This window comes from Micrasema longulum, unplaced genomic scaffold (genome assembly GCF_059751315.1).
Source record: "Micrasema longulum isolate JH-2025_06_02 unplaced genomic scaffold, ASM5975131v1 h1tg000897l, whole genome shotgun sequence".
NCBI lineage: Eukaryota > Metazoa > Arthropoda > Insecta > Trichoptera > Brachycentridae > Micrasema > Micrasema longulum.
In genome coordinates this window covers 6556-33055 of record NW_028278088.1, presented here as the reverse complement: position 1 = coordinate 33055, position 26500 = coordinate 6556, and the positions used below count along the sequence as shown (strand labels likewise).

Below are 26500 nucleotides of genomic sequence, written 5' to 3'. Positions count from 1 at the left end.
TCCGAATTCACAGCGTTGTATTTAATCTTTGGTTGTCTCTCGCAAACCAAGATGGAGGAACTAGCGGTCGAAGTGTATGGTGAAAATGGGGCATATTATAAGGTTTGTTGTAGCTGAAGTACTTCATTTTGAATGGAATTTCTTCCGAAAATCAATAAATAATATTTTTATGCATGTTTTGGCAGTCCCCGTTGAAGGTTTCGTGCTATACTTACAAAAATATTTCCATACAAAAATACATTCGCGGCAAGGATGGACGCCATGTCCATTTGACAGGGCGTGATTTTTTCCATGTGCGGTCTTCTAATCCCGCTAGATTTGCGAAATACGTAAACCGCTTCATATATTCTTTGCGCTTCTACATAAATTTTTCAGTTAAATGTTGAAATTCGCGCGTAAATGATTGTCAAAATTCCGTCTGGTCCTACCGTGCTTGCACATTTTAGATCGCTGTCTGTTGTAAAAATAATGAATTATTTGTTCTAGGCGTATGTTATGGACGTGATTGATGGAGAAGTACTAGTTTCATTTGAAAATGAGTAAGTTTTTGCAGACTTTCAATCGTCTTCTGTGTTTTCAAGCATGCATTCAATTGTTATTCTTTTCTACCATTTTGTTTTTTTTAGCTGGAGTCCAGAAGCTAAGTTTCCCTTCTCCCGAGTATTTTTACCTCCGAAAGAAACTGCGAAGATTGAGTTTACAGAAAAACAAGATGTCGAAGTATACTCTAGAGCCAATGTTCGGGAGGACTGTGGTTGGTGGACTGCTAAGATTCAGGTATGTGTACTGTAACAGATTCCCTCTTCTCTTCTAAACCCTTTTATATAAAAACCTTTTCTGTTTGTCAATTAAATTTGTGTTGTCATAGCAATTTCTCGGTCTTGATTTGTTCAAATATTAAACATTCAAAATTCACTTATCGATTCACTCTCAAATGCAAATAAATTGTATACTCTAGCAGTATGAAATAATAGCTTTCTAATCCAGTCGGTCTTTCTGCCATAAGAATATTATAAACTATTTTCATGATTCCGATACTCTAGTACCTGTAAATGATTTATTTAGAAGTATTTAAGCCTTACAGCGCAAAAGAGGCAATGATCAATTGATCATTGCCACCTGCATACAAGTTAGCCTTGTCAATGGTTTTAACTTCTCCGTGATTATTTTTTCTTAATTAATGTGTTAACCAACAGAATAATTAAACAAGAATCGAATGGTGGAGTCTAGATAATACAGTGTATTCCCTAATCCAACTTGTGGATGTATACAACGAATATCTCTTGGACTCTTGCTGTAACCTTTGAAGCTGTTCATAATAAAAATAGTGACACTACACAATTTTTTATTCCGAATAACAATAAAATAATAAATTATTCAAGAAAGGGATGCTAAATCTGATTTTTTTGTTTGATTTTGTCCATATATTATTATTTAATAAAGAGCAACAATAAACATTGATATTAATGCATCCAATAAAGATGTGAATATAGCTTGGATTCCAGCCCACTCGGGTATCGGGAAACGAGCAAGTCGATGAACTGGCGAGAGAGGCTTTGACAAGCGGTTCACCTCCATCCCCCATTTGTAGTTTTCAGACTTGTCCCTTGTGATTATGATCCGGGTTAAACATCATTGAGATGTTCAATGGCATGAAAGCAACAAAACTAACGGTTTTTACTATAGAAGCTTTCAAAATCATAACCCTTCTCATCGTATTTTTACTCAATGTATTTTTTTTCTTTAAATCATTGTTAGGTTTCTAGAATCCCATTCGTCAATGCGTTTTTTAGGTGCAAGACATTCGTTCAAGTAAATATCACGAATTATCAAATTATTTCAAACCTAAAATTCATAAATAGGGTTTATGATTTCAATCGTCTATGCGCTCTGTAGCTGTAGAATGTGTCGTAATCCAGCTGTTATTTGTAAACGATTTTTTAAAAGTTATCAGAAAAACCAAATGCGCTCTGTAGCTGGAAGACCTGCTGTAATCTAGCTCGTTATCTCTTATTATATTAAAATATAATTGGAAACAGGGAACAAGAATCCCAACCGTCCATGAGATATGTAGCTGCAAGCCGTGTTGAGATATTTATTGTAAAAGGCGCCATATAAATTAAATTATTTATTTATTTGGGATTTTTACAGCTATTTACATAAAAAATAAGAAGAAATATATTAACAATACTAAAGCCAATTAAAAAAATCCACAGTTAATCTAATAATACATGATATATAAGAAAAGAGTTTATAAAATTGTATGTGTGCGACGTTTGTATTCATGTATGTGTATATGAATGTAATCGTAGTGTAATGGTCAAGCGTTAGCCTGCCATGCAAGAGGTCTCGGGCTCGATTCCCGACGTGGTTGATATGAAATCTTTATTTAAAAGGGTGTTTTCACACTAGAATATTTCATAGTCCCTGGACTGGTACCTGAAGCGTAAGAGTGATCATTTTACCTTCATGTAACAAAAATGATCAAGATACGCTGCGATTGGTGTACCAATGCAGTGCCCTATGTTCCATTAGGTGCGGAAAGGGAATGATGATGATATGAATGTGTGTAAATGAATGTGTGAGGGTGTGTATGTGTCGGTGCGAAAAAAAAAAAGTCATTTAAAACGTGTATAGAAGAGAACTAGGTAAGAGGTTTGACCAAAAAGAAAATATAAATAAATTATCCACAATAATAATAATCCCGATTTAAGTTCGCGAAAAATGGCAAAAAGATTGGTGTCCCAACATTTTGTCTGGATTGTAGAACAACGGCGGATGTGCAAAAAATGCGACATTGACTTTCTTTTACATTTTCAATATCAAATTTTGATATTGAAAAAGTTGTATAAAGGCTTTTTTTAGGTTTGAAAAAAAAACATGTATAACCACCCAAGTATCAAATGGTATACTTTTGTGACATAAAACGTCCAAAAAAATTTAACCCCCTCTCTTGAATAATTTACTATCTGTATCTTACAGCATTTTAGATTTCCACTGACGAACAATATTGTCATCCCAGTAGTCATATTGTACTTCTGCTTAGTAAGGAAACTTGTGAAATAACTTTTACTTTGCTTGCTTTAATAAATAAGCAAAGCACTAAAACCCCCAACTAGCCAACTATATATAGTTTTGTATGTATTATGTGACCGTTCTAGTATATTATATTATTTATTTTTCTTCCAATATTTGTGTTGTTTTGGAATGTGTTTGTATTGCATGAAATTTTTTTATGTTCCAATTCTCATTTTGAATCACTTCTACTTTTAACAAAGAAGATTGAAGTTTTCATATAAAACTGATTTAAATTGTATTTAAAAAGTATCACAATAAAGTGACTGTAAAAAAAGTTATATTTACTAAATATAAAAGTAAAATGCTAAGTGAAAATGAATATAACAAGTTTTATAGTTATTTTATCTTACCCTTTTTAAACTGATTAATAAAGTTATAATAATTATTACAACCCGAACACTGACTTCTTTTTGTAGCAAATATCGAGGCTATACTGACAAAATCCATTAAGTCAACAGTCTTCATATATTTCAAATATAGGTGCAAAATGTTGATTTCAAATTTTATGCTCTGCTTAGAGAATAAAGATTACTCTTTTAAAGCTTAAAAAAATAAAAATAAATTGTGGAAGAAATAATGCATTGAAAGAATAATAATAAAAAAGCTTTAAATGAGATTATCTCATAACTTGTTTTAATGACTTAATGCAGCAAAGCCTCGATATTATCTACTTATGTTCACCAAGTAACTTATTTATTAAGGTCTTAAAAATAAGAAAAGGTGTAAAATTGAAAAATATGGATGAACAGGCAGGCGTCGTGGCTTTTTTAAAAATTTTTTTTTTTTAAAAGAAATATTAGCGTTTTTATAATTTACCCAAATATTTAAATTTTGGCGGCCATTTTCAACGAGTTGTAAATAACTCACTATTAGAAAATGGAAACCAAGTTGGGGTAGAATGGGGTTCGAACCTCGGACCTCTGATCCGTGAGTCCGCAACACCAGCCACGGGACCACAACTCGGTTCGTTGGTAAAACAACCAACTGTGAAACTTGCATCGCCAGTTGCAAGAAAAAAATCCAACAAAGATTTTTTTCCTCAATTGGTCTGGGGGTTGTGGTACATAATTCATAACTTCATTCCATATCCTTTTTTTCCTACGCTGGTCAGCTGTGACAAGCCTCTAAAATAGACGCTTAGCGCGTTATTCCTTTTAAAAATAAAAAAAAGAATCACAGCAATATCAATAAATTATTATAGCATATGAAAATTCCTTTCTCTGGGATTCAGTCCAAGTATCTACGGTACCTGGCATTATTCTATTTGAATATTATAGGTTGAAATCACTTATATCGGGTCATTTATTTACTGTTTTCTTCTTTTTTGTTTTTGGTAAACACAAAATGTTTAGCATTTTTAACCGTCATTACTACTTATTACTCTCGGAAAAAATGATTCATGTAAATTCATAAATAGTTGAAACATCCTCAAAACATTTGTGTTGCAAAACATTTATTCCAGAATGGATGGTATAAACAACTTGGGAATGTTTGCATCTTGCCCAAAACACTTTTTTTTTAAAGGAATAAGGTGGGATAGAGGGGATATGGAAAGAGGTAATGAAAAATACACCACAACACCCAGACCAATTAAGAAAAAAAAGTATTTCTTGGATTTTTTCTTGCAATTGGTGGGAATCAAACCCGCGACGCTAGTTTCACAGTTAGCCGTCTAACCAACTGCGCAACGGCGCCTGTAAAATCCTGATGAAAATCATTCAAACAATTGGGAGAGACATATAGTATCAAGTTGACATGGGTTAATTCGGCAGCTGATTCACTGACTGCTTAATTAGTTGGTGCTAGTCAAAAAGTTTTTTTTAATCAATATCGCTATTACATTATGAAATGCCCTTGAAATTATAAGGTGTGATTATTCACTTACTCTCGAACACTTACAATGAAGACATGAGAGTATTATTATAAGAGAATCACTATTCACCGAGCAAGTATTTTTTTTACTTGCTCCAACTCTTCATAAATCATAAAATCGGTGATTTATAACCAGTCAGTTTATATTGCGTTTAATACACTGATCTTTCCCACTGCATTATTAATAATGAGTATATTATTATTGAATTATTTGTAGATGATACGAGGTGATTTTCTGGTATTAGAATACATGGGTCTAGACACACCATATACAGAAATTGTTTCTTCAGAGAGAGTTCGACCCAAAAGATCTAATCACCAGCCCATAGACAAAACTACCTTTCTTAAATTTGAGATACCTGTTCCCGAAGACCTAAAGGAATAGTAAGTTATAAAAATATATTTTCTATCAAAAGTTCTACTGCCCCTTGTAGACTGTTAAGTCAGGTCAATAAAAATCATTAAAGAGTGGATAAATACGTAATTATTTATTAATTTTCCAAGTATCGGCTTTGTCCAACATTAATTAATTTACAAAATATCAAAAGATTCTTGTTTTCTTGAAACACAATATGCAATTAACCTATGAATTTGAGTAAATGTGATCCACAACCTTTTATTGACCCCTCACTACACAATTAATTCAATTCTACAGCAAGACTCCCAAAATCTCCAAATAAATTATCAAATAAAATGTTTTATACATTGAATGCCCAGGGGGCTTTCACAATAAACTTTAAACTTACCATTTTGAAAATGCCATTTCGAGGGTGAAAGCGCTAATTGATCAAATAAATAATTGGATGTGTACAGAGTATTTTTAATTTATAACTTATATTAAAAAATAAATTGTTATATAATTAATAAAGGTGTATTTTTTAAACAACAAAAGTTATCAACACATTCTTACTTGAAGTGTACATAATTAATTCAAATGTACATTTTAATCTAAAAAAAATTTTCATCAACTTCTAAATAACCCACTATTAGAAAAATAAAATCAAGTTGTGGTAGAGTGGGGTTCAAACCTCAGAACTCTAATAAAAATGATGTGAGTCTACCACGGGACCACAGCCTGGTTCGCTATTTTATAGCTGCATATCAATGTGATTACCATTTTGAAAATGTTATTTTGTCTATGCTTTGTTTCTCGGTTACTCTACTTCTTTTTATTAAAATGTGTATGGATAATAAAGGATCTCTTTGAAGTATAGTATGTACTGATATCGGTAGTATGGTAGATTGTATGTTTAATGATTTGCTCTTTTTCAGTGCGAAAGTTGAAAATGCACACAAGGAATTTCAAAAGGCAATTGGTGCTGCAATTTGTCGCTACATTCCCGAAAGAAATGTTTTAGCTGTAATTTCACGGTTTGACACTAGTAGGCACAGAGCAGATATGTTACAAGAAATGTATTTTAGGTAAGTTTGTTTTGATTTTTATTATTATTTATCTACATCTCACCTTTTTATCAGATATCATAAATGTTTGCAATGTGCCCTTTAGATGCTTGTCACCTAATTTATTAGGTAATGTGAAAACTCGAGTAAATAAATATTTTTAAAATCTTATTCCTGCTTTACGTTTTTCTCAGTGTAAGTTTTTTTCACGAGCTCATTTAATTTTTATGTAACATTTGAGACAACCTGATTTCAGTGGAATTAAAAAAAAAATTAAACCAAGTCAAATTAGGTTTTTAAACATTTTCAGTAATTACGTGTAATCCACTTGTTTAAAAGTTTTCCTTCTTATAATTTCAGTGCTGTTTTCTTTTAGTCCTAAATAACCATGTTTTAAGAAAACAAGTTGTGGTAGAGGGAGGTTTGAACTCAGGCCTTCTGATCTCTGAGCGCAACATTTCCACAGGACCCATCTCGATTGCAGCTATAAATATTGTGACTTCTTATTTTGAATATTTTTTTTTTTTTAATAGTTTTTTCTTCATTATTTTGAATCATAATATAAAAACTCTTGAATTTCTTGTGTTGTAAGTACTTATTAGTGGTTAAGGTTGGTTTATTTTTAATGTTGCGGCAAGATTGAGTACCACACACATTTAATTATGGGCCCAAAATATAAGCTTTAATAAATTATAATAGGGGGAAAAATTTAAGGAAAACTATTGCCGGGTGGAAGAATTCGTGGCAGGCTGAGACAGGCATTTTTGAATTTCAAACTAAAATTCAGTCTATCGAGAAAGAAGATGTATCGGTTGTAGAAGCATAATTGATAAAGGCAAAATTGATGGCAAGAAAATTTCAAAATATCTTATGAAGATTTTTTAATTTTACGTGTTAGGTAAAAAGGATTTGTTTCTAAAAAATTCAAGAACAAAAATTCAATGTCCAAGTTTCTGAAGTAATTATATTATTTTGTTCATATGTACTGTATTGTCTTAAATCAAATGTCAAATATTTGTTCTTTTTTTTAACGGTTTTTTTTCCTAAGACAGACGTTTATCTTAAAAATCAGGCATTTAGACATCCTGAACAGGCATCCCTTCATTTTGAAATGGTAACTCTAGCTGTGGGGGAGTAGTTCCGGCTAGCAAAGAATCGTGACTGATACAGGCAGGCTTTTGGTGCACTTTGTGCACACGATGGAGTCAATGCCTGAACACGGGCATGACACCGAAAGAAGGTTTTGAAAAGTATTAGTTAGAAATGTTTTAATTATTTCTTGGCAGCAAAAATATTACATACAACAATTTCAATTTTAATATATTATTCGAGTGATACTTATAAATTATAAAATAAATGCAGAAATCCTAAAATATATTTTCCCTCGGTCTCTATCGCTAAGTTCAGACATAAAAACGAAACTTGTTCTTTATTGAAGGTCCAGCACTCGGCTAACCGATACCGGAGTTCCTAGTTAGGATTTCCCTACTCCAGCGTGTCTGGAACACTCTTTGTTCATAATATATTTTGTTTCAGGAATCTATCTCAAAAAGTTTTGCTGTTGAAACGTACTGAGGAAGCAGCACGACAACTAGAGTCTACGAAATTACAACACACTCAAGGAGGGTAAGAGGGACCTTCCAACATCTTGTTATATATGTATATTGTTCACCGGTTCATCTCCTAATAGTTTTGTTTTTATTTATTCTTTATTGACTTACCATTATTGTAGTTACCCAATTTAAATAATTTTAAATTGGGTAGCAAAATACCAGTGGATTAAGATTTACTAATATATCTATCTTTTTTACCAGTTTGTATGTTGAATAAATGAATCTAGTCTGTATTTAGATTCCCGAGCTAAAGGTCAAGGGTAATTCCCATTATTATAAGTAATGTCAGGGTTAATTTCCACTATAAATAAAAACAAAAGAGGGGTTCTATTGTGCAGTGCGTGCTTGTTAATCCGGGTTCATTTGTTTTATTATAGATTACATATTATATTATGTAAAACTTGACATTTTGAATACAAAACATTTTCAGTAATAGTATTTCATGCAATTTACAGTTGAAACAAAAATCATCACCGCCGTCACACGTTATTTCATTTCTTTATTTCAATATAAAAAAATGAATTTTTATTATAAACCTGTATTGAGCAGAAATTTTTATAACAAAGAATAATTGAATGTGATATTAAATTTGTTAATTACAAAACCAAAAAATACAAAAAAATTTATAACAGTAATGAAAATATATAATTAATGTAATAATAATTCATAAAAACATTGTCTAATATTAATAATCTTTGTGAAAAGTATGTAGAAAGCGCATACTAATCAAATATAAACAACTAACGTATAAAATAATTAATAACAAAAACACAATGGTGCATAAGGAACTGCATTGGTACTCCAATCGCAGCATATCTTGGTAATTTCTTATATGCATGAAGGCTAGATGATCCGTCTCACGCTTCGTGTGCCAGTCCAGGGATTTTGAAATATTGCATTGCAAAACACCATTTAAATAAATACCGCATGTCGACCTTACTGAATTAAATTTAATATAATATTGTATCAATAAAATAAAAGGACATTTTCTGCTTTGTATCATCTTCTTGAGACTTCTACACAATGACTCAACATATAAGATATTCCAAAATATTACTCCAGAGATATCCTCAATATACTAGACCTATGTAAGACCTCGTGGTGTATTGATCAGCTCGTTTGGCTACCGTGCAAGAGGTCTCAGTTTCGATTTCCGGCATAGATGATGTGAAATATTTATTCAAAAGGGTTTTTTTTACACCAGAATATTTCATAGTCCCTGGACCTGAAGCGTAAGACTGATCATCTTACCTTCATTTAACAAAAAAAATATCAACATACGCTGCGATTGGTGCACCAATGCAGTGCCCTATGCACCATTAGGTGTGGAAAGGGAACATGATGATGTAAGACCTCTGTTGGATCGTGGATACCAAGTATGGAGTCCCACTTCACTAAAGACATCGAACTACTGGAAAAAGTCCAAAGATGTGCTACGATAATCCCAAAATTCCTCAAAAGGATGTCCTACCATGGTAGATTAAAAGCACTAGGACTCACATCATTGGAAGAAAGATGGAGGAGAGGCGAGTCAATAGAAATTTATAAGATAGTAAATGATTACTATGACTGACCCCTGCAATTTGCGGGGTCGTAACTGGAAGCTGTATCGTCCCCAATTTCACATCAATCCCAACTAAAAACTTCCTTTCAAGCAGTTGGTTTCTGACTGGAATAAATTCCCGAGCATAGTTGTCTGTCTATTCCATTTCGGTCAACATTTTATGTTTTTTTAGGAAGATGAACGCAGACAAAAAGCAGTACACAAGATATAGGCGCACCAGCAAAAGCTGCCTGCCCAAAACATATAATAATATTATAAGTAGACTTTAGTTTTCTTTTGTGCAGTTAATTTTTATGTCTATGTGTAAACTGTATTTTGTCAATTATTATTACACATTCTGATGTTTGTGAAGAATATCGGTTGTTTCGCAGGTATTCAGACGAGTTTGTTGTACGCGAAGATCTGATGGGTTTGGCCATCGGAGCGCACGGTGCTAACATACAACAAGCTCGTAAAGTGGATGGTATAACCAACATAGAATTGGAGGAGAACTCGTGCACATTCAAGATATGTGGAGAGGTTGGTTCTATATTTACATTTCTTTATCTAAACATTGGCTGAAACGAGAGTGGATATATTTGAAGTTTTCAGTGATCAGGAGTCTAAATGTGATATTGTAAAAAACGTTGGAAGCTTGGCAGTAGGATTTGTATATTTTAAAATTTGTTTTGTATTTAAGTAAATAAAGGCGTGATAAAATGAGGATGTTTAGTGTTTTTTTTAAATTCATTAACAGACTATCAAACTAAGCCAAAAATTTTATGTATCGTATTATCAGCTGTATTGTATTATCACGAATTCTGCTGATTGTTGAGTTGGCTTTCCGGAAACTGAAAATCTATCGCAATTCTATCATCGGTTGATTCGGAAGGACTTTTTTTGATTATTTTTTTACTGCATTTTTGAGATACTCCGCCGTTCAATTGTTGCCGGGGACAACACTAGTTCTCTTGGATATTTCAAAATTATTAATTATTTTTCAGTGGAAATACATCCTTTTCCTACCCAAACCAACAAGTTTTGACATAGTGTAATGTACTCATGTGTAGGTCATAAGCCCTGCAAATGAGTAGACTTCCATATTCTGTTCTCTAAAATGTTCTCCACATCTGTTGTAACATTTATTTTGATAACTTCCCAGGGGGTAAATCCAAACTAAAAAAACTTTGACACACTCTAAATGTTGCCAATTATAAATAATAAAATGTTGAAATTGCGTAAATCTATTGTAGTGTGTCGTTAATATTGTACCAATATATATTGTCGGCCTTACTTGCAAACTCGTAAATCCTGAATTTTGAATCCTGGAGAGTAAACAGTTTTTACTTCAGTTGTGAATTATAGCGAAGTTTTGCAATGCAAAACTGAACCGATATACAAGTTTTACTCACATATGGATTATTTGAAGTTACGAGTTATACAAGTTAGGGTGACTCAATCTGATTATTTTCCAGAGTGACGAGGCAGTAAAGCGAGCCCGTTCCATGTTGGAGTACAGCGAGGACCTACTCCAAGTACCGCGAGACCTTGTCGGGAAAGTAATTGGGAAGAACGGTCGCACCATTCAGGAAATGGTGGACAAGAGCGGTGTTGTTAGAGTGAGTAGTGTGAGCGCTAAGATACGTTTGTATCTATTTCTTTTTTACTAATTTTAAAATAGGATTAATATTTTTTCGTAGATCAAAGTTAGTCTCGCGGATGTGTTTATGCCATAATGTATTTTTGTTACCAATTTTTTAATTTGTAAAAATAAACAAAACACAATGCTCTACACAATGCTCTACCGTGAAATCTTATTTTTAAATAAAAATTAAATACATTTGCGCTTAAATGATATACCTGTATATTTCATTTTATGGGTCAGTTTTACTTTGCTCGAAAAAGAGAATCAAATTGTATTAAAGCGACATGGTTCCTATCTTGGATTTCTAATGTCAGAGTTCCTGATGCTACATCTATAAATAATAATATTAAAGGAAAAAAAAATTGGAAGTGGTGAACTTTGTATTGAGTCCACATTGAGTGTGTAATTATCTCATTTCATAAACAAAATCTCCAATTAAGTATAAAACATATAGGATTATGCGCGAGGAGGTTTAAAGCAAAAACGCCACTGTCCACGATCACTGCTTTTGGAAAGACCAACAGAAGCACTAGCAAAAATACATTTAAAAATAAAATTCAATGTGCTCATTGAACTTAAAATGAATAGACTTTTCGCTACTTGTTATACCATGCACAAGTTGCACATTGAACTTTGTCTTTTGGCTACTGGTTTTGTTGGTCTTCCCAAAAACAGTGATAATGGACAGTGGCATTTTTGCTTTTAACTTCCTCATGTATAACAATATTTTTTTTTTGAATTGTTGAATATTTTATTAACAAACTCAATAAATATGTTATTCGTACTCGTGAACATTATTATATAGCTTTTCTTAAAAGTAATAAATTCATGAATTTTGATTTCGGAGAAAGTTTTTTATGCTCTTACCCAAATTTCATGTAGGTATGCATTACACAGAGCAAAATATTTTTTACAGTATATTTGATACAGGTTAATTCCATTATTTATTCTGAGGGATACAAAACAATTAAGTTATTGAATAAAATATTATTTTTAAATCTTAATTTATTACGATATATTTACATTGGCTGAGTTCTAACATTTGAAACACATTAAAAACAGATGATTTGATTTCTATTTTTACAAAATAGCAATCAATTCAGCTGCATTAAAGCATGATAAGTGAGTAGTATAAAGATGGCTTGATGTATATATTATTGTTAATCAATTCTTGGCTTTGTGTATTTACATTAACTCTCAGTTGTCATATTTCAAACGCATTTCAGGAACATATTAGCGAGTATTAATGACATATTAATTGCTGATTGATTGTTTTAGGTCAAAATAGAAGGAGACAATGAACCTCACCCCACAATACCGCGTGAAGAAGGCCATGTACCGTTTGTATTTGTTGGCACAATGGAAAGTATTGCGAATGCTAAAATTTTATTGGAGTACTATTTGTCACATCTCAAGGTAAGCCACTATTCAATAAAAAACATGTATCTGCCACTTTACTTTATATACGAATGTGTTCAGAAAATAATGGGAATTTTTAAATTTTGCAGGTTTGGAGAGTCTGATTGTACGCTAGAATTTTCAGCTGTATTCATTGTTTACTTTGTCTGTGGCAGCCGCTAAGGTTAGACGTGTTGGCGATCCAGAATGCCTCCACTGGGACGATTGAGCCTTAGTTTCGACGTCATATCCGTAAACACATGTTTCGTCACGTGTTTCAGTAATTTTGCATCGTCGTTGACTTCATTTAGTGACACTTGAGGACACTTGACGGACTCTCCAAACCCGCCAAATTGAATAATTCCCATATTTTCTGATCACACCTTGTAACTATGTATTTATTTGTATAAGAAGGTTAGAAATATGTTAAGTTCGATTCCCAGCAGGGTTAGTCTGAGTCCCTGGACTAGTATCCGAAGCGTTAAACTGATCACTTAACCTTCCATGTAACCAGGATTATTTAGTTATGCTGAAATCAAACAGTATAAACACAATGCCCTATGGATCACTGGGTGGGAATAGGAAAATGATAATAAAATAGTGTTAAGAGGAAAAACTTTAAAATGCTAACATTGAACCTTTGAATAAACTCAAACCGAGCAAAAAGCTACTGCAAATACAGATACTGACAATTCCGAAGTGTGATAAACAAATATGGTGAATAATTTTACAACAAAGTAATAAGTTTACGTCAAATTTGAATTAATCTTCTTCACAAATTCTGATCTGAGGAAGGTTTCGCCTTCACTCGTCTCATTTGCAAATTATTGGTTAAAATGCTTTGAACGGACCCTTACACGATGTTCAGTTCCTCGGTAAGCCCTCGAACGGTCAATTGCTTGTTTAAACAAAGTTGTTGAAGTCAAAAGACATTCCAACCGTAGTTCGTCTTTAACCGACTCCTTTCCATTTTTAAATCACTCATACCACTAGTAAACAGTTTTCAGAGCCGCCACATTATTGCCATACACTGATTTAAAGATTTCATGAACTTATTTGCTACTTTTTTATAACTCAAAACAAAATTTAATGTCAACGCGTTGTTTAAAATCCATGATGAAACTCAACCCTACTCTTCCGGTTCTGGAAGCCGAGTGACAAGTCTTAACTTGATTAAATTTGTCAATGATTATCTCAACGAATCAGGACTTATTACTTCAAATGGATGTAGCGTCAGTAGTTGCTGCTACAAAAAATCACTCAAACTCAAAATCACTCTATCGTCCCCAATTCCACCTCAATCCTAAGAAAAATTTTCTAGCTGGGTAGTTTCTGGAATAAATTACAAAGTCTAGTTTGTCCGTTCCATTTCAGTCAACCAGTTCAAAAACCGTTTGGATGCTTTTTAGGAAGAATAACGCAGACAAAAAGCAGTATACGAGATACAGGCGCATCAGCAAAGGCTGCCCGCCTATAACAAATAATAATAATATTTTTTGATCAGAAGAGTACATCGTTTCAGTTGTGTGGAGGGATTTTTCACTCTTTATTTTCATTAAATCCCATATTTGTAAATATATTGTCAATCGATTTATTGTTGATGTATTGTCAGGAAGTAGAGCAGCTACGGCAGGAGAAGCTGGAGATAGACCAGCAGTTGCGTGTGATGTCCAGCGGGCCGGGCAGCACTGGGGGCGCAGGGGGCGGGGGGCCTGGGGGGTCCGCGGGTGGCTACGGGGGCCCCCAGCAGCAGCGCCGCACCGGGGACGACCGCAACAAGAGGTCGCGACCCCCGCCCATGCGCTACAATGCAGGTTAGACAAGCAACGAAATGACAGTGAGACAGGTTGTACTTTTGTGGTAGTGTCGCAGACTCTGGATCAGGAGTATAAACTACGGCCCGATCCGAAGCGATGTTTATTCCATGCTGAAGACAACTTATGCCATTTAAAATGCATAAAAATACATTAGAAATTGCACTTAAAAACATTTATGAATGGGTATTGAAAGCATACCCGAATCCATTTTAAAGACTAAATTTCTCCTTCGAATTCACTCATATAAGCGACCAATTTTTTATTACGAATTGATTATATTTCTTCCTCTACTTACCAAAATCAGTAAGGAAAAGTGCTAACAAATATTTACATTTACAACTTTCAATGTCCCTTTCACTGTCGCTCTAAACCCCCCCCTCATCGTCTATAAGGTAAGGACGAGGGGAAGTATAAATAAAATAAATCCATCACCCAGTTCAAACCCATTTATATCAACAGTGAGAGAAAATGCTAGTATCTACTCTGGAGCACCAGAATGCCCCCTGGTGACACTCAAGGCCGGTCACCGGCGGCGCAGCCAAAATCAGAGGACTTACCCAAAGACTACTGGTTGCAAACTAACTTTAGTCACCACTCATACCTACTCAAACTGTAGTTATTGAAGAATTTTACCTCATCAAGCGAAAGCAATAAAGGAGAAGTATATTCCGTGCCCAGGGAAGTCCTCAGCAAAAGATCTCCATTGACAGGGGCACCCGCAATCATAAACCGCAGGCCCCAGACACGTCTGGTGACTCCTGTTTAGTAAAGAATTAATTACCCCCACCTTACCTTAGATCGGGACTAAAACGGCACAGACTTGAGCAGAGACATGAGTGAGGCAAGCTTCATTATGCCCAAGCAAGCTTTATTATGCTCATGGCATGGAGTATTTGCCTATCATGCAAGAGGTCTCGAGCTCGATTGGTTAATGTAAATCTCCACAGCCAGTGGCATTAGACAAGAGGACAGTCAGAGCCCCTTTCTGTATAATTTAATTATGGACAAAATCAGCCTCTCAATCAAATGCAGCCTTAATTGCAGAATCGGAGGGTGACCTGCAACGAATGCTATACAGGTTCCACCTAGCATCCCAAAGGGTTAACACGAGCATCTCAGCGAACTAAACAATGAGCTTAACTATATCCAAACAACCCAGGCGAACACTATAGATGACAAACCAGTGGAACAAGTTATGTCATTCAAATGCCTAGGTGTAGAAATCTCTGGTGTAGTGATCTGTGCTCCGAAGTTAGGGAATAGACCGATAAAGCTTCCACCATATCTAAATGTCTCAGTAATATTATTTGGTGCAATAAACGTATGCATTTAGGAAGCTAAGTACGGACGGATATATAAAATGTGTGTCAGGCTAATCATGATGAGTAGGATAGAAACAAGAGCTGACACAACCAGGACAAAGAATCTGCTTGGAACATCAGAAATGAAAACTTTAGGGCAATCACGGGGAGAACTCTTAGAGACCGAATCCGCAATGGAGAAATAAGACTGACCTGTGGGACCGAAGATGTTGCGCGATGGAGCAGAGCAAGAAGATTTTGGAGAGACCATGTTAACAGAATGGACAACCCAGAATCCCTTACATTGTAGCTGAGGGAATTTCACCCAGTTACCGTCTTCCCAATAGACCGTCTAAAATATAGAGAGACTGCTGGATCTCAACGTCCCAATAGTAGCAGCTTTCTGCCATAACATATCAACAGATCTAAACAAAGAGGAAGAAGAAGAAGAATAAATATTATTTTATTTCATAGTCTTTAACTAGCATCTGATTAGCTTAACGTAGCAAAAATGATGGATATGCTGCAGTGTACCTTACGTACCATTCCAATACCTTATATACTACTAGGTGCAGATAAGGGAATTATAATAATAAAGTTTAAGGTGACACGCCATTAAATTTTGTTTAAAAAGAACAAAGTTAACGAGGCCTATTGCATATTATTACCTAATCAGGTGTTTTCCTTATAAAAGTATCGAGGTAGTTGAATAGGACCCTTTCTTTCTTTTTTCGCTAATGAGTTTTAAAATAATGAAGAAGTTCAGTGGTTTTTTTTGTTTTTTTTACTTGTTTAATAGACCATCAAACTAAGCCAAATAATATATTTTATTTTTATGTATCATATTATGGCTATAATTTTTTAAAATTTTGAAAATCTCCATCGAAAATTCAAAATTACACCGCCTACGACGTCACAAATTCAAGTTTTTATGACATTTTAAAGTAGAACCCTGTACAATTATAAAAACAAATTATTTGTACCTGCTAAACGTCAAAACACATACGTCAAAAAACATGACTACCCTAAAAAGCGGAAATCTGTTGCCGGTTGACACAACAACATAACATTGCTATAATTGATTGGTTATTGTAAAAAAATGTTCACGTGAACCTGTGACGTTTCAAAGTACTAAAACCATTTTTATAAATTTTTTCATGCGATTTTGAGAAACTTCATTGTACAATTAAATGCTCTAATTTTTGCCATGTGTTAGGAAAAAGTTTTATGTCCAATTTCCCATAGCACAGAACTTCCTCATTGAGAAAGATTTTTGAAAATTTAAGTCAACTAAGCTTATCCATTTCAGGTTCCCGCCGAGTGACCCCCGAGGTGTCGGAGGAAAGGTCGTCACGAGGGGGGGGTGCCCCCCACCACCCGCAGCAGTACTCGGCTGGAGGGGGATACCGCGGCGGGAGGGGGGGAGGGGCCGGCAGACCTAACATGCGCCCGCCTTCAGACAGGTCACTAACTGTAGTAGGATAATGAAGGATGCCGCAGTTTATCTTGTGTTATTCATATCGAGACTATTACCTGCTATATGCAAACTCTTCCATAGAATAATTTACTTTCACAAATTTTATTATTCTAAAAATATATAATTGAATTATAACTAAGATCTCAAATTCCTCAAATAACTTGACGCTGGGGTACCTAAAGGGCTTTTTTAATATTATTTTAATGATTGATTTTTAAGCAGATTTGAGAGGTTTTAATATCGTTGGTACAAGAGTATTTCCACTTCCGCTAATGTGATAGATGCTTTATCTGAAGATGAAGACGGTGTTGAATTCGATACAACTTAAATTCAGTTAGACAATGTCGCCAGCTAACTCAACCAGCACAAATTTCTTTACAAGGAAAATCAGCTAAATGCGGATTTTATTTTTCTTATCTTACTTAATTATTTTTTTTCTCAAAATTCTGTTGCTTTTTATTTCATATAAATTCTGTAATGTATAAAAATATGTTTTATGAATAATAAATAATATCTATTAAAAAAATAATAACAACTTGATTTTTAATGAACAACCAATCTTTAAAATTCAACTTACGCAAAACTGGCTTTTTGCAGTTAGCCGGTTTTCCTTGTAAACCCACGATATGTTTATTTATCATTTATTTATTTACGGACTTAGTCAGTCCATTCAACAATGGCAAACACATTTTCTTATAATACATACATTTTGTTTATGTAATGATTTTGAATTCTTATTTTTGTTTGCATGCTTCCACTTTACATTATGTCACAACATTAGGGGTCTTGGCCTCATAGAGTTAGGGATATGTTATTATTTTTTGTAATATATATGTATTTGTATGAATAAATACATATAATATATTTACTATAAAAAAATCGAATCTTGCACATTACACTTTTCTGAGTTATTGTGCTGATCAGATCACATTAACTCGGATGATGGATGATGTAAGGCAATCCAAACGATACAAGACACAATAACCCAGAAAAACTCGATACATATGTATATCAGAATGGCCAGGAAAGTTTCAGAAACTGAATAGAATCTAACAGTGGAATGATGTATCCGATATGGCAGTGCTCCGCAACCTTTTCTCACCTACGACACACCAAAATTCTTCCTAGAATTACGCGGCACACCGAAAGCTAAGATATATAGGTATTAAATTGATACAAAATTTTACAATCATTTTTAGTTTTTTATTTGAAAGGTATACATACGTATAACTATAACATATTTTTTGTTACGAAATTTTAAAATTTTACAGCAGTTTTGGAACATTTACAGGGGAGAAATTTTCAAAACTCAGTCAAACCAATTAAAAAATAGCTATAAAACCAGTTAAAAATAGAAGCTAACTAAACTAATCTGATACCTGCGCTTGTTTCAATGAACACAAAAGTTTTATATTCGGCTCTATTTTTGACAGCGCAACCCGAAGTTCTTGGTCAAGACCTTTTAAGCATGACCGCTTATCATTTTTGATTAATACAAGCGTTGAAAAACTTTGCTCACATAAATATGTTGTCGAAAATGGAAGTAGTGTTAAGATTGCTTTGTCGGAAATGCGAGGATATTCTTTTTTAACGTAAATCCACAAAACATCTAATGGGACTTCGGAGGAGTGAAGTTTTAGAGTCTTGTCATTACTTAAATCTGTAAATTCCTCTCAAATTTGCAGAGGCAGTGCTTCCGTAGAAATTATTGCATTGGTTGCAAAAGGATTTCGAATCCAATCGTATTGTTCCGTATTAATAGAATAAAAATACTGATCAAATTTCTGCTGAAGCATACTTAAATGTTGTTGGGCCAGATCCACAATTAATTGTTTGTTTTCAATTGTACTATGGTTGGTCCTTTGGTACATTTCCATACATCCTTTTTGCAACTCTTTCTGCCAAAGTTCGAGTTTTTTTTTCAACCCTTGTAATTTGTCGGAGCTCGTCAATATATTCTCATTTGGACCTTGCATTTTTTTATTTTACTTAACTTTGTGTTGTAAAAATAGTGACAGCTCTGCACACGACAGTAATATCAGACGAGTATACGTGAACTGAACCGCTCAGTGTTGCCACCTTGTCATTTATATTCCCGCTAAAATCTACAGGAAATCCCGTCAGATTCCGTCAAAACTTACTTGTATTTTCGCTAAATGTCCCGCCAGATTTCATCACTCAACATAAACCACATTATATTATACTATAATAATTATTATTATTCTATACTAAAATGTCAAAATACATTGAATTTGACCGCGGCACACCTGTATCCAGCTCACGGCACACTAGTGTGCCACGGCACACCGGTTGCGGAGCACTGCGATATGGTATCATTGGTTCAATTTTTATTTGGGTCCTAGAAAATATTGTGGGGTTATACTATACCATTGAACCGCTTATTTATTTATTTAAAACATCGAATTTTCAGAAGTCGCGATGGCGGCATGATGCACAGAAATCGAGAGGACGGGCGGGTGAGAGAGGCCGGACCTAATGGAGCACCTCCAGCTACTGAAAATGGGGGGCCACGTTCACGGGTATGTTACTTTCAGCATGTGTATCATTTAGAATAATAGGGTATTTTCACAAAACGGAAATAACATTACAAATTTAGAGTGGATTTTAACGATTCTAATAATTTAACTATCAACGTATTCCAAACAAGTCTACATTCATATTTTTTCAATTTAAAAATGAGCTCATACAAAACGGCTCTCAGTTGGCGTCATTTCATTTTGACGTCACACGTCATACCCACCTACTGCGCTGATTATAAACATTGCGTACAAGTTTGGCGCCAAAATTTCATACGTGCTGTTTGTCCCTCAGGGCGTGTAACGTCTCATTTTCGGGTAATTCAAAATATACATATTAAACTTTTGCAGAAATTTTATCTGACGTCGCACGAAAAAAACATTAATACGGTTACCATTATAATTTTTTGCTTATTCAAAAATATAACTAATAAAATAAACAACACTTTTATGGAAATAAGACAGTTATGAAAACAAATATGGCCTCCAATTCGAATCAAGCCAAGATTCCATAGAATGACGCAGAGAAACAAGCGTGAAGTTAGCAACTTAAAATTTTCGGCGAACTATTTTATGGCAGTTCAAAGCTTGCTAAGGTTGTTATTTTCCAAAAACACCAAATTTCGCATTATTTTCCAAAAACACCAAATTACACGTTATTTTCAAAAAACGCCAAATTTCGCATTCGCTTAAAAATTCTAAATTTTGCGTTATTTTTCGTTTAATCGCGATTGCGAAATTTTCCAGCCTCTACTAATTATTACTAAACTACCTCTCTACCCTATTTTTCATTTTCCTTGCATGTGATAACTGTGTATTTATATATTTCTTTAGTTTGGAGGCCGACCAAATCGCCGAGATGAGAGACGCCGGCAAACCGATGATGAAAGTTCAGTACTCGATAGTCATGATGTTTCCAGTGCAGACAGAGGTAATTACGTTTATTATTACCAGTTAATGTTTCCTTATTGCATCCGAGACCTCGCTATTTCTGTGATCGTTATAACCAAGTTCGACTGTATATTGATAACATTTACGAATGACTGATTGTAACAAATAATTCAGCTCCTTACGTGATTAAAGCGGGTAACTAAATAAATTTAAATTGATTATTTTTGTATGTAATATTTCAAACGGTACTTTAATTTTACAAAGAAAAAATTGATTTTGCGGCGGTCATACATGTTTCAGATTTTTATCTTTCATGAGTATAATGCATGTTTATATAGTTGTTAATTTTATATTGCACTTATTTTCAACGGTTTATTATCACAAAAAGCCCAAATTTACTAAAGTTTATGCCACACCGCGCTAGTCTTCCGTACCTTAGATATAACTTATATTTTTATGCAAGTTACAAAAATTAAATACTAGTAGTATTAGTACACATCCACTTATTTATTTAAACAATTAGCGCTTTTGCCTTCTAACGGGCATTTTTATTTATAACTTGCATAAAAATGTATCTCATATTCTGTACTTCGTCTAGGAGTGAAAAATGGCAATGGTGCATCTGACAGCTGGCCATCTGGTGGACAGAGCAGCGAGTGGGTGGAAGGGGGGCAACCCGAGTGGGCCTGGGTTGGGGAGGAGGAGGGGGCGGCGGCGGGCGCAGCCGGGCCCCGGGGGGCGGCGCAGGGGACTGCAGGGGGCACGCCTCGGAGCGCGGGGGGCGCCGTCGCCACCCAGGAGGCTGGGGCCGTACCGCCAGTCCAACCCAAGGGTCCCAGAGATCACAAGCCAAAGGGTGAGCACTTCAAGTAGCCGTATGGTCAATCTTCGTAGATTATAATTTTCTGTGTTTTTCATGTCGCACCCCCAGAAGTACACTGCTTTGTGTTTAAATCTTCCATTCAGCCGGAGGGCAAAAACAATTTTTTTGAAAATTATTCATACTCATTACTTAATGGATATTATTATAATGCCCTGTATTTTATTTGTGACATTTGCTCATTTGACTGTTTAAATGTGAGGAGAGTACTGTAGAATCATAATGAGGAACTTCACCCTACGGGAAATTGGATACAATAATGTTTCCTTACGTGCAGTAAAAATTTATTTATTATACTGCAAAGTTTCTTGAAAATGTACAAAAAAAAAATGTTTTAATAAAAACAAACTACTTTGAATGATGTCACTAGTTCGTATGAATCAACCAATGATAAGAGAGCTGTGAAAGATTTCCGGTAAGTGAACGGAACTCTGTCGAGATCAATTCTAAATTAACCTTAGACTGCCTACGGGCGCTTAATTGTGTCAGTGAGTGTAACAGTGACATTAATTTGGGTACCCGGACACTCAGACATCGACGAGGCAGCTGATGAATTTGCTAATTCATTCTAATTTGCCTTGCTAAGCTGGGAGCTGAGACAGCCCCAATAGGCCCTGAGCCCTACTGTGGGTTGCCGATATGTGCTCCTCGTAACGATCTTAGGTCATGGGGTAGGAAGCAGAGCGTTATGCTCTGGCAAAAAGTACCTGGTCAGCACCATGCAAAGGAACTGATAAAAGGTTACTCGGAAAGGTTTGCCTTTGACTTAATAAAGCTCAGCCGAAATCAAGTGAGGGTTATCACTAGAGCCCGCCCAGGGCACTGCAGATTGAACATACACCTTGCTAGATTGAACCTTTCCAAAACTTCTAGATGTAGGTTCTGCAGTGCAAACGAGGAAACACCTATACACATTTTATGTGAATGTGATGCTTTACATCTCAAAAGGAGCCTCATCCTCGGGGAGCACTGGTTAAACCTGAGGATATTAAAGAACTCGGCCTCTACCTAATAGCCTGATTCTTTACGGATCTGGGGTTTGAGAGGGATTTAGCAAAATGTAAACTCTCGCCCTCCACACAGTAGCCAGGCTCTTTATAGACTCGGGCTTGGAGGGGGAGATTTAGTAAAATGTAAACTCTCGCCTTCCAGACAGCAGCCAGGCTCTTTATAGACCTGGGCTTGGAGGGGGAGATTTGGCAAAATTTAAACTCTCGCCTTCAACACAGTAGCTCTTTATAGACCCGGGCTAGGAGGGCGAGAACTATTCACGGGGACACGTCACAATAGATCTTCACAGGTCACAGACGTTGTTGACGTCAGGAGCTTAAATAGCACTGACCCCCCCCCCCCTCTAAGAATAAGAATAAGTGAACAGACCAATCGGCAGAACTGACCTAGAAAAAAACGGAAGAGAACTTTAGATGTCACATGCGGAGTAATTTAAGAAATACAAAACTTTTATAAATGATAGCCCCTGATACATAAAAAATATTTTTTTGCCTGAGCTTCAATAGTCTATTAACATAAAAAATCACTGAACTTCCTCATTACTGTAGTATCATAATTACTGCTGTGTTCTCGATATTTTACTCTATTGATTTCCTGAAGTTTGTGGTATATCTCACTCAAACGTAGAAATATGTGTGTTCATTTAGATTAGATGAACATATCTTAGGAAAGAGAAAATAGAAGTGTTAAAACTGCATTCGTATCCCGAAACAACAAAATTTAGACTTGCGACATTATTCTTCTGGGGGTGCGATGTATAAATAGCCAATAACATTTTAGGCACGAAGGCATCCGACATGGCAACTCAGAAAAGTATTTATTTTTATCAGAATGCCTGTCACCAAGTTGAAGTGTAGCTATTCTTTAATAAGTGTACACCAGACAACCCTTATACACGGTTTCTGAATAATGCAGTGCAATTTTTTTTATTTTGAAACATCAATTCAACAAATGCATAATAGTATACCGTGCAATCATTTTGGTATTTTCTACACCTCTTGCACTTACTAGTCGTAAAGAAGTATGCGGAAGACTGGATATCTCAAGTGGTAAAAATAATCTTGTACTAAATATGCGTCTACTGTCAGATAGTGAACAATCTTAATCATTTTTTAGAGCAACAATTAAAAGAAAAATTATGTACTTACAACAAAAATTAAATTTTATATTTTGATATTCCGATTTTTACACAAAAAAAACCTATCCACCATTTTTCTATACTCTTTTTACAATGGTATTATGTAGATCCACCGTGTAATGCAAGAGTTCGGTGTACTCTATTTTGATAAATTATTAAGCCAAAAATTTTAACCCTTTCAGACCGGGTGTAATATTAAAATATATATGGAGAGTTTATTTTTCAATTACTTGTATTCCTAAGTATGTCTCTATATTTTTCTGCTCATGTTTGTAGTTGGCACTATGGAAAGTTGATTTTTTAGTTTGACAGCTGGCTTCTGGTTGGTTATTTGTTTTGGAGCAAATTTCTGTCATCTTATTCGGATTATAAATATATATTTTAATTAAATTAAAGTAATTAGATTGAATAAACATATATTGTAAAATAATAACACAAATTTGATGAACTTTGTCGATTTAATACAAGTTTGAGAGCCAGTGTTCATTTAAAGTTAATGTAATAATTTATAAAGTACAAGAGATAAAAATAAATAAAAAATATCAACAATTTATCTAATAATATCTTTGGGACATACATAATACAATACAACAATTGTTTCAATGTATTCTAAAGACATATTTATGACTATGTAACTTCTCCAGTGTGTGATTGAAGAGTTTGTTCACGTCCGCCCACGGAGGACCCAGTTGTAATATAAAACATCAGATAAAGCGTAACACTTGCAGGTCCCAAGATGGCCCCGAAGCGCCAGGAAAGTGGGCCGAAGCCTAAGGAAACCATCCTGAATGGAACTGCCTAGAGAGAGCTGACGACTAGTGGAACGGCTGCCCATCGAGGAAGCGCATATTTCGGCACTATAGATCATAGATTCCGTTTTAAAAAGTACTAAATTTTTTCGCCTATGATCAATGTGGAAGGTTGTGTTCTGCAAGTTAAAGTTTGTGTTTGTCTTTTAATATGCTGTCCACAATATGATAGCATAGGTGGAAAATATTATACATCAATGTCGCGATTGGCCTCTGGGCCTGGAGCAGTGACTCTACACGGGTTTGTGCGAGCGCATCCCGCACCCCCGCCGGGGAGCGGCGAACAGCTCCCCGGTTCGAGCACCCGACTACATATAGACATTGTCCAGCAGTGATAGTGCATTACGCGGGGCCGCGTCGGCAGTAACGACAGTAGTTGCCGACTGCGCCCCCGCGTGGCTAGATATATATCCCAAACTACCCAACTGCACCATGATATGACAGACTGTCACATTTTCCACATGATTAGTAGTAATGGAGACATGGCATTTTCCCAGTGGATGTTTAAAGTAATTATATATTTTTAAGTCTCGATTGAGTTTAACTTTAATATTTTTTCATTGGGATTTCATGAATATGAAATGTGTAACCGTGTTTTTAAGTATCATATAAAAGTTTACTTTTGTCGCGATCACTTGGATCCGATGTAGTTATACAGTATTTTGGCTGGCAGGCACTATATGATTATAGATTTTAATACTTGCTACTATTCGTAACATACTAAATAAAATAGCCCTTTCTTTTTTTTATAACCTCTACGGTTGATTTTTTCTTGTGTTGAAGAACTTGTATTTAATAATTGTTTGGGATTCTGTTGCTTTAGCCTTTTTGCCCTCTACTCCTTCAGATTGGAGTGTTGATTCTTTCGTTAATGACTTTCATTTCTTCAATACTCACTTTATTGGCTTGTTTGTTTCAATATCTCCTTTAGATTGAACACGCATCTTTATTTACTAAAACTTTATTGTAAAAGTTTGTATTGTCTTTTGCCCTAGAAAGATATAAAACCCAGTCGATGTATATCATTTACATTAACCATCTTTATTTGTATCAATTTGATATGTCACTAATGAAGCAATACATATAAAACTAGACTTATCATAATTGCTTTTTTTACGAATTTGAAATACAATTTGTATTACCAGAATATGTAATCTTAAACAAAAATGTGTGCATATTGTCCCTATAGAAATGTGAAGTGAACTAGGAGCTGGGTCGAAATGCGATGTGCGAGACATTCGGGTGTAGTTCACTCCATTAGGATCTGTTACGGGATTTGGACATACCTCATGAAATGACGTAAAAGAATGCTCCATTTATATTTAGGGGTTATGTAATTTCCTAAAAATAAAGATTTCTGTACATATTTCAATCATTGTTTTATTAATCTGAACATAATATTATATTACACAATGGATCCTTAATTATTTTCTAAAATCATATTCCCGTTAGGAAAGTTGTTAAAACATAAATATCAATACGTATTTTGTAATTTGATAAGTTAACAGTTTTTTGGAATAACGTTTTTTAACTTGTGAAATTATGTAACTAGACTTGTTCATTTTACAGTTTGAAAATGTTTTTTTCCTTTTTTTATTTCAAACAAATTGTCAACAAAGTGATATTTTTATTAGTTTTTTCCAACTAACTTTCATTTTACATCATCGTTCTTAGTCTCTCAATAAAGTTCTTCAAAATGTTTTTTAACTTGTACATACCACGATATTAACTAATTTACTATTGTACAACAAATGCATAACTTGTCATCAACTGCATATCATATATATTTTTTTAATCAAAAACTTATTTTTGCAATTATCAAACTTTATTTGATTGTAAAATTTATGTTTTTACTTAAGAGTTCCAAGCTTAATTTTTGGTAACATTGAATTATTTCCGCTACTTGAACTTCCTCGGATGAATTCATTATTATAAATCGTTTCCAAGTGAGCATCCTATGCACATAATAATTAACAAAATGTTACGATTGGATACGCGACCACATGTGATTAAATTCCTAAAAAAACATATTTGAATATTAAATTTGTCAAATAAAGAAAGGTTGATATGGTTTATAAAAAAGATATGA

At 34.6% G+C, this 26500-nt stretch overlaps 1 protein-coding gene across 3 annotated transcripts; it reads left to right on the top strand.

Moving 5' to 3' along the window:
- On the top strand, positions 1–25783 carry Fmr1 (synaptic functional regulator FMR1). Of its 3 annotated transcripts, none has more exons than XM_088231613.1 (15): positions 1–102; positions 487–539; positions 627–777; positions 5168–5334; positions 6223–6372; positions 7888–7977; positions 9900–10047; positions 10983–11126; positions 12431–12568; positions 14163–14364; positions 16978–17131; positions 19577–19685; positions 20517–20613; positions 21172–21429; positions 24331–25783. In XM_088231613.1, the coding sequence occupies exons 1-15, from the start codon at positions 52–54 to the stop codon at positions 24402–24404; spliced, it is 1986 nt and encodes a 661-aa protein (XP_088087739.1). In that variant the 5' UTR covers positions 1–51; the 3' UTR covers positions 24405–25783. The 3 variants fall into 3 exon arrangements, with proteins under 3 accessions (XP_088087739.1, XP_088087740.1, XP_088087738.1); XM_088231614.1 differs by having other exon boundaries at positions 10983–11135; positions 24339–25783; XM_088231612.1 differs by having other exon boundaries at positions 10983–11135.
- The last annotated feature ends 717 nt before the right edge of the window (positions 25784–26500 follow it).

Coding starts and splice junctions, on each gene's coding strand:
- Fmr1 (XM_088231612.1), top strand. CDS start 52: ATGGAGGAACTAGCGGTCGAAGTGTATGGTGAAAATGGGGCATATTAT. Junction 12,569..14,162: donor ACTATTTGTCACATCTCAAG/GTAAGCCACTAT, acceptor ATGTATTGTCAG/GAAGTAGAGCAGCTACGGCA. Junction 21,430..24,330: donor CAGAGATCACAAGCCAAAGG/GTGAGCACTTCA, acceptor TAACACTTGCAG/GTCCCAAGATGGCCCCGAAG.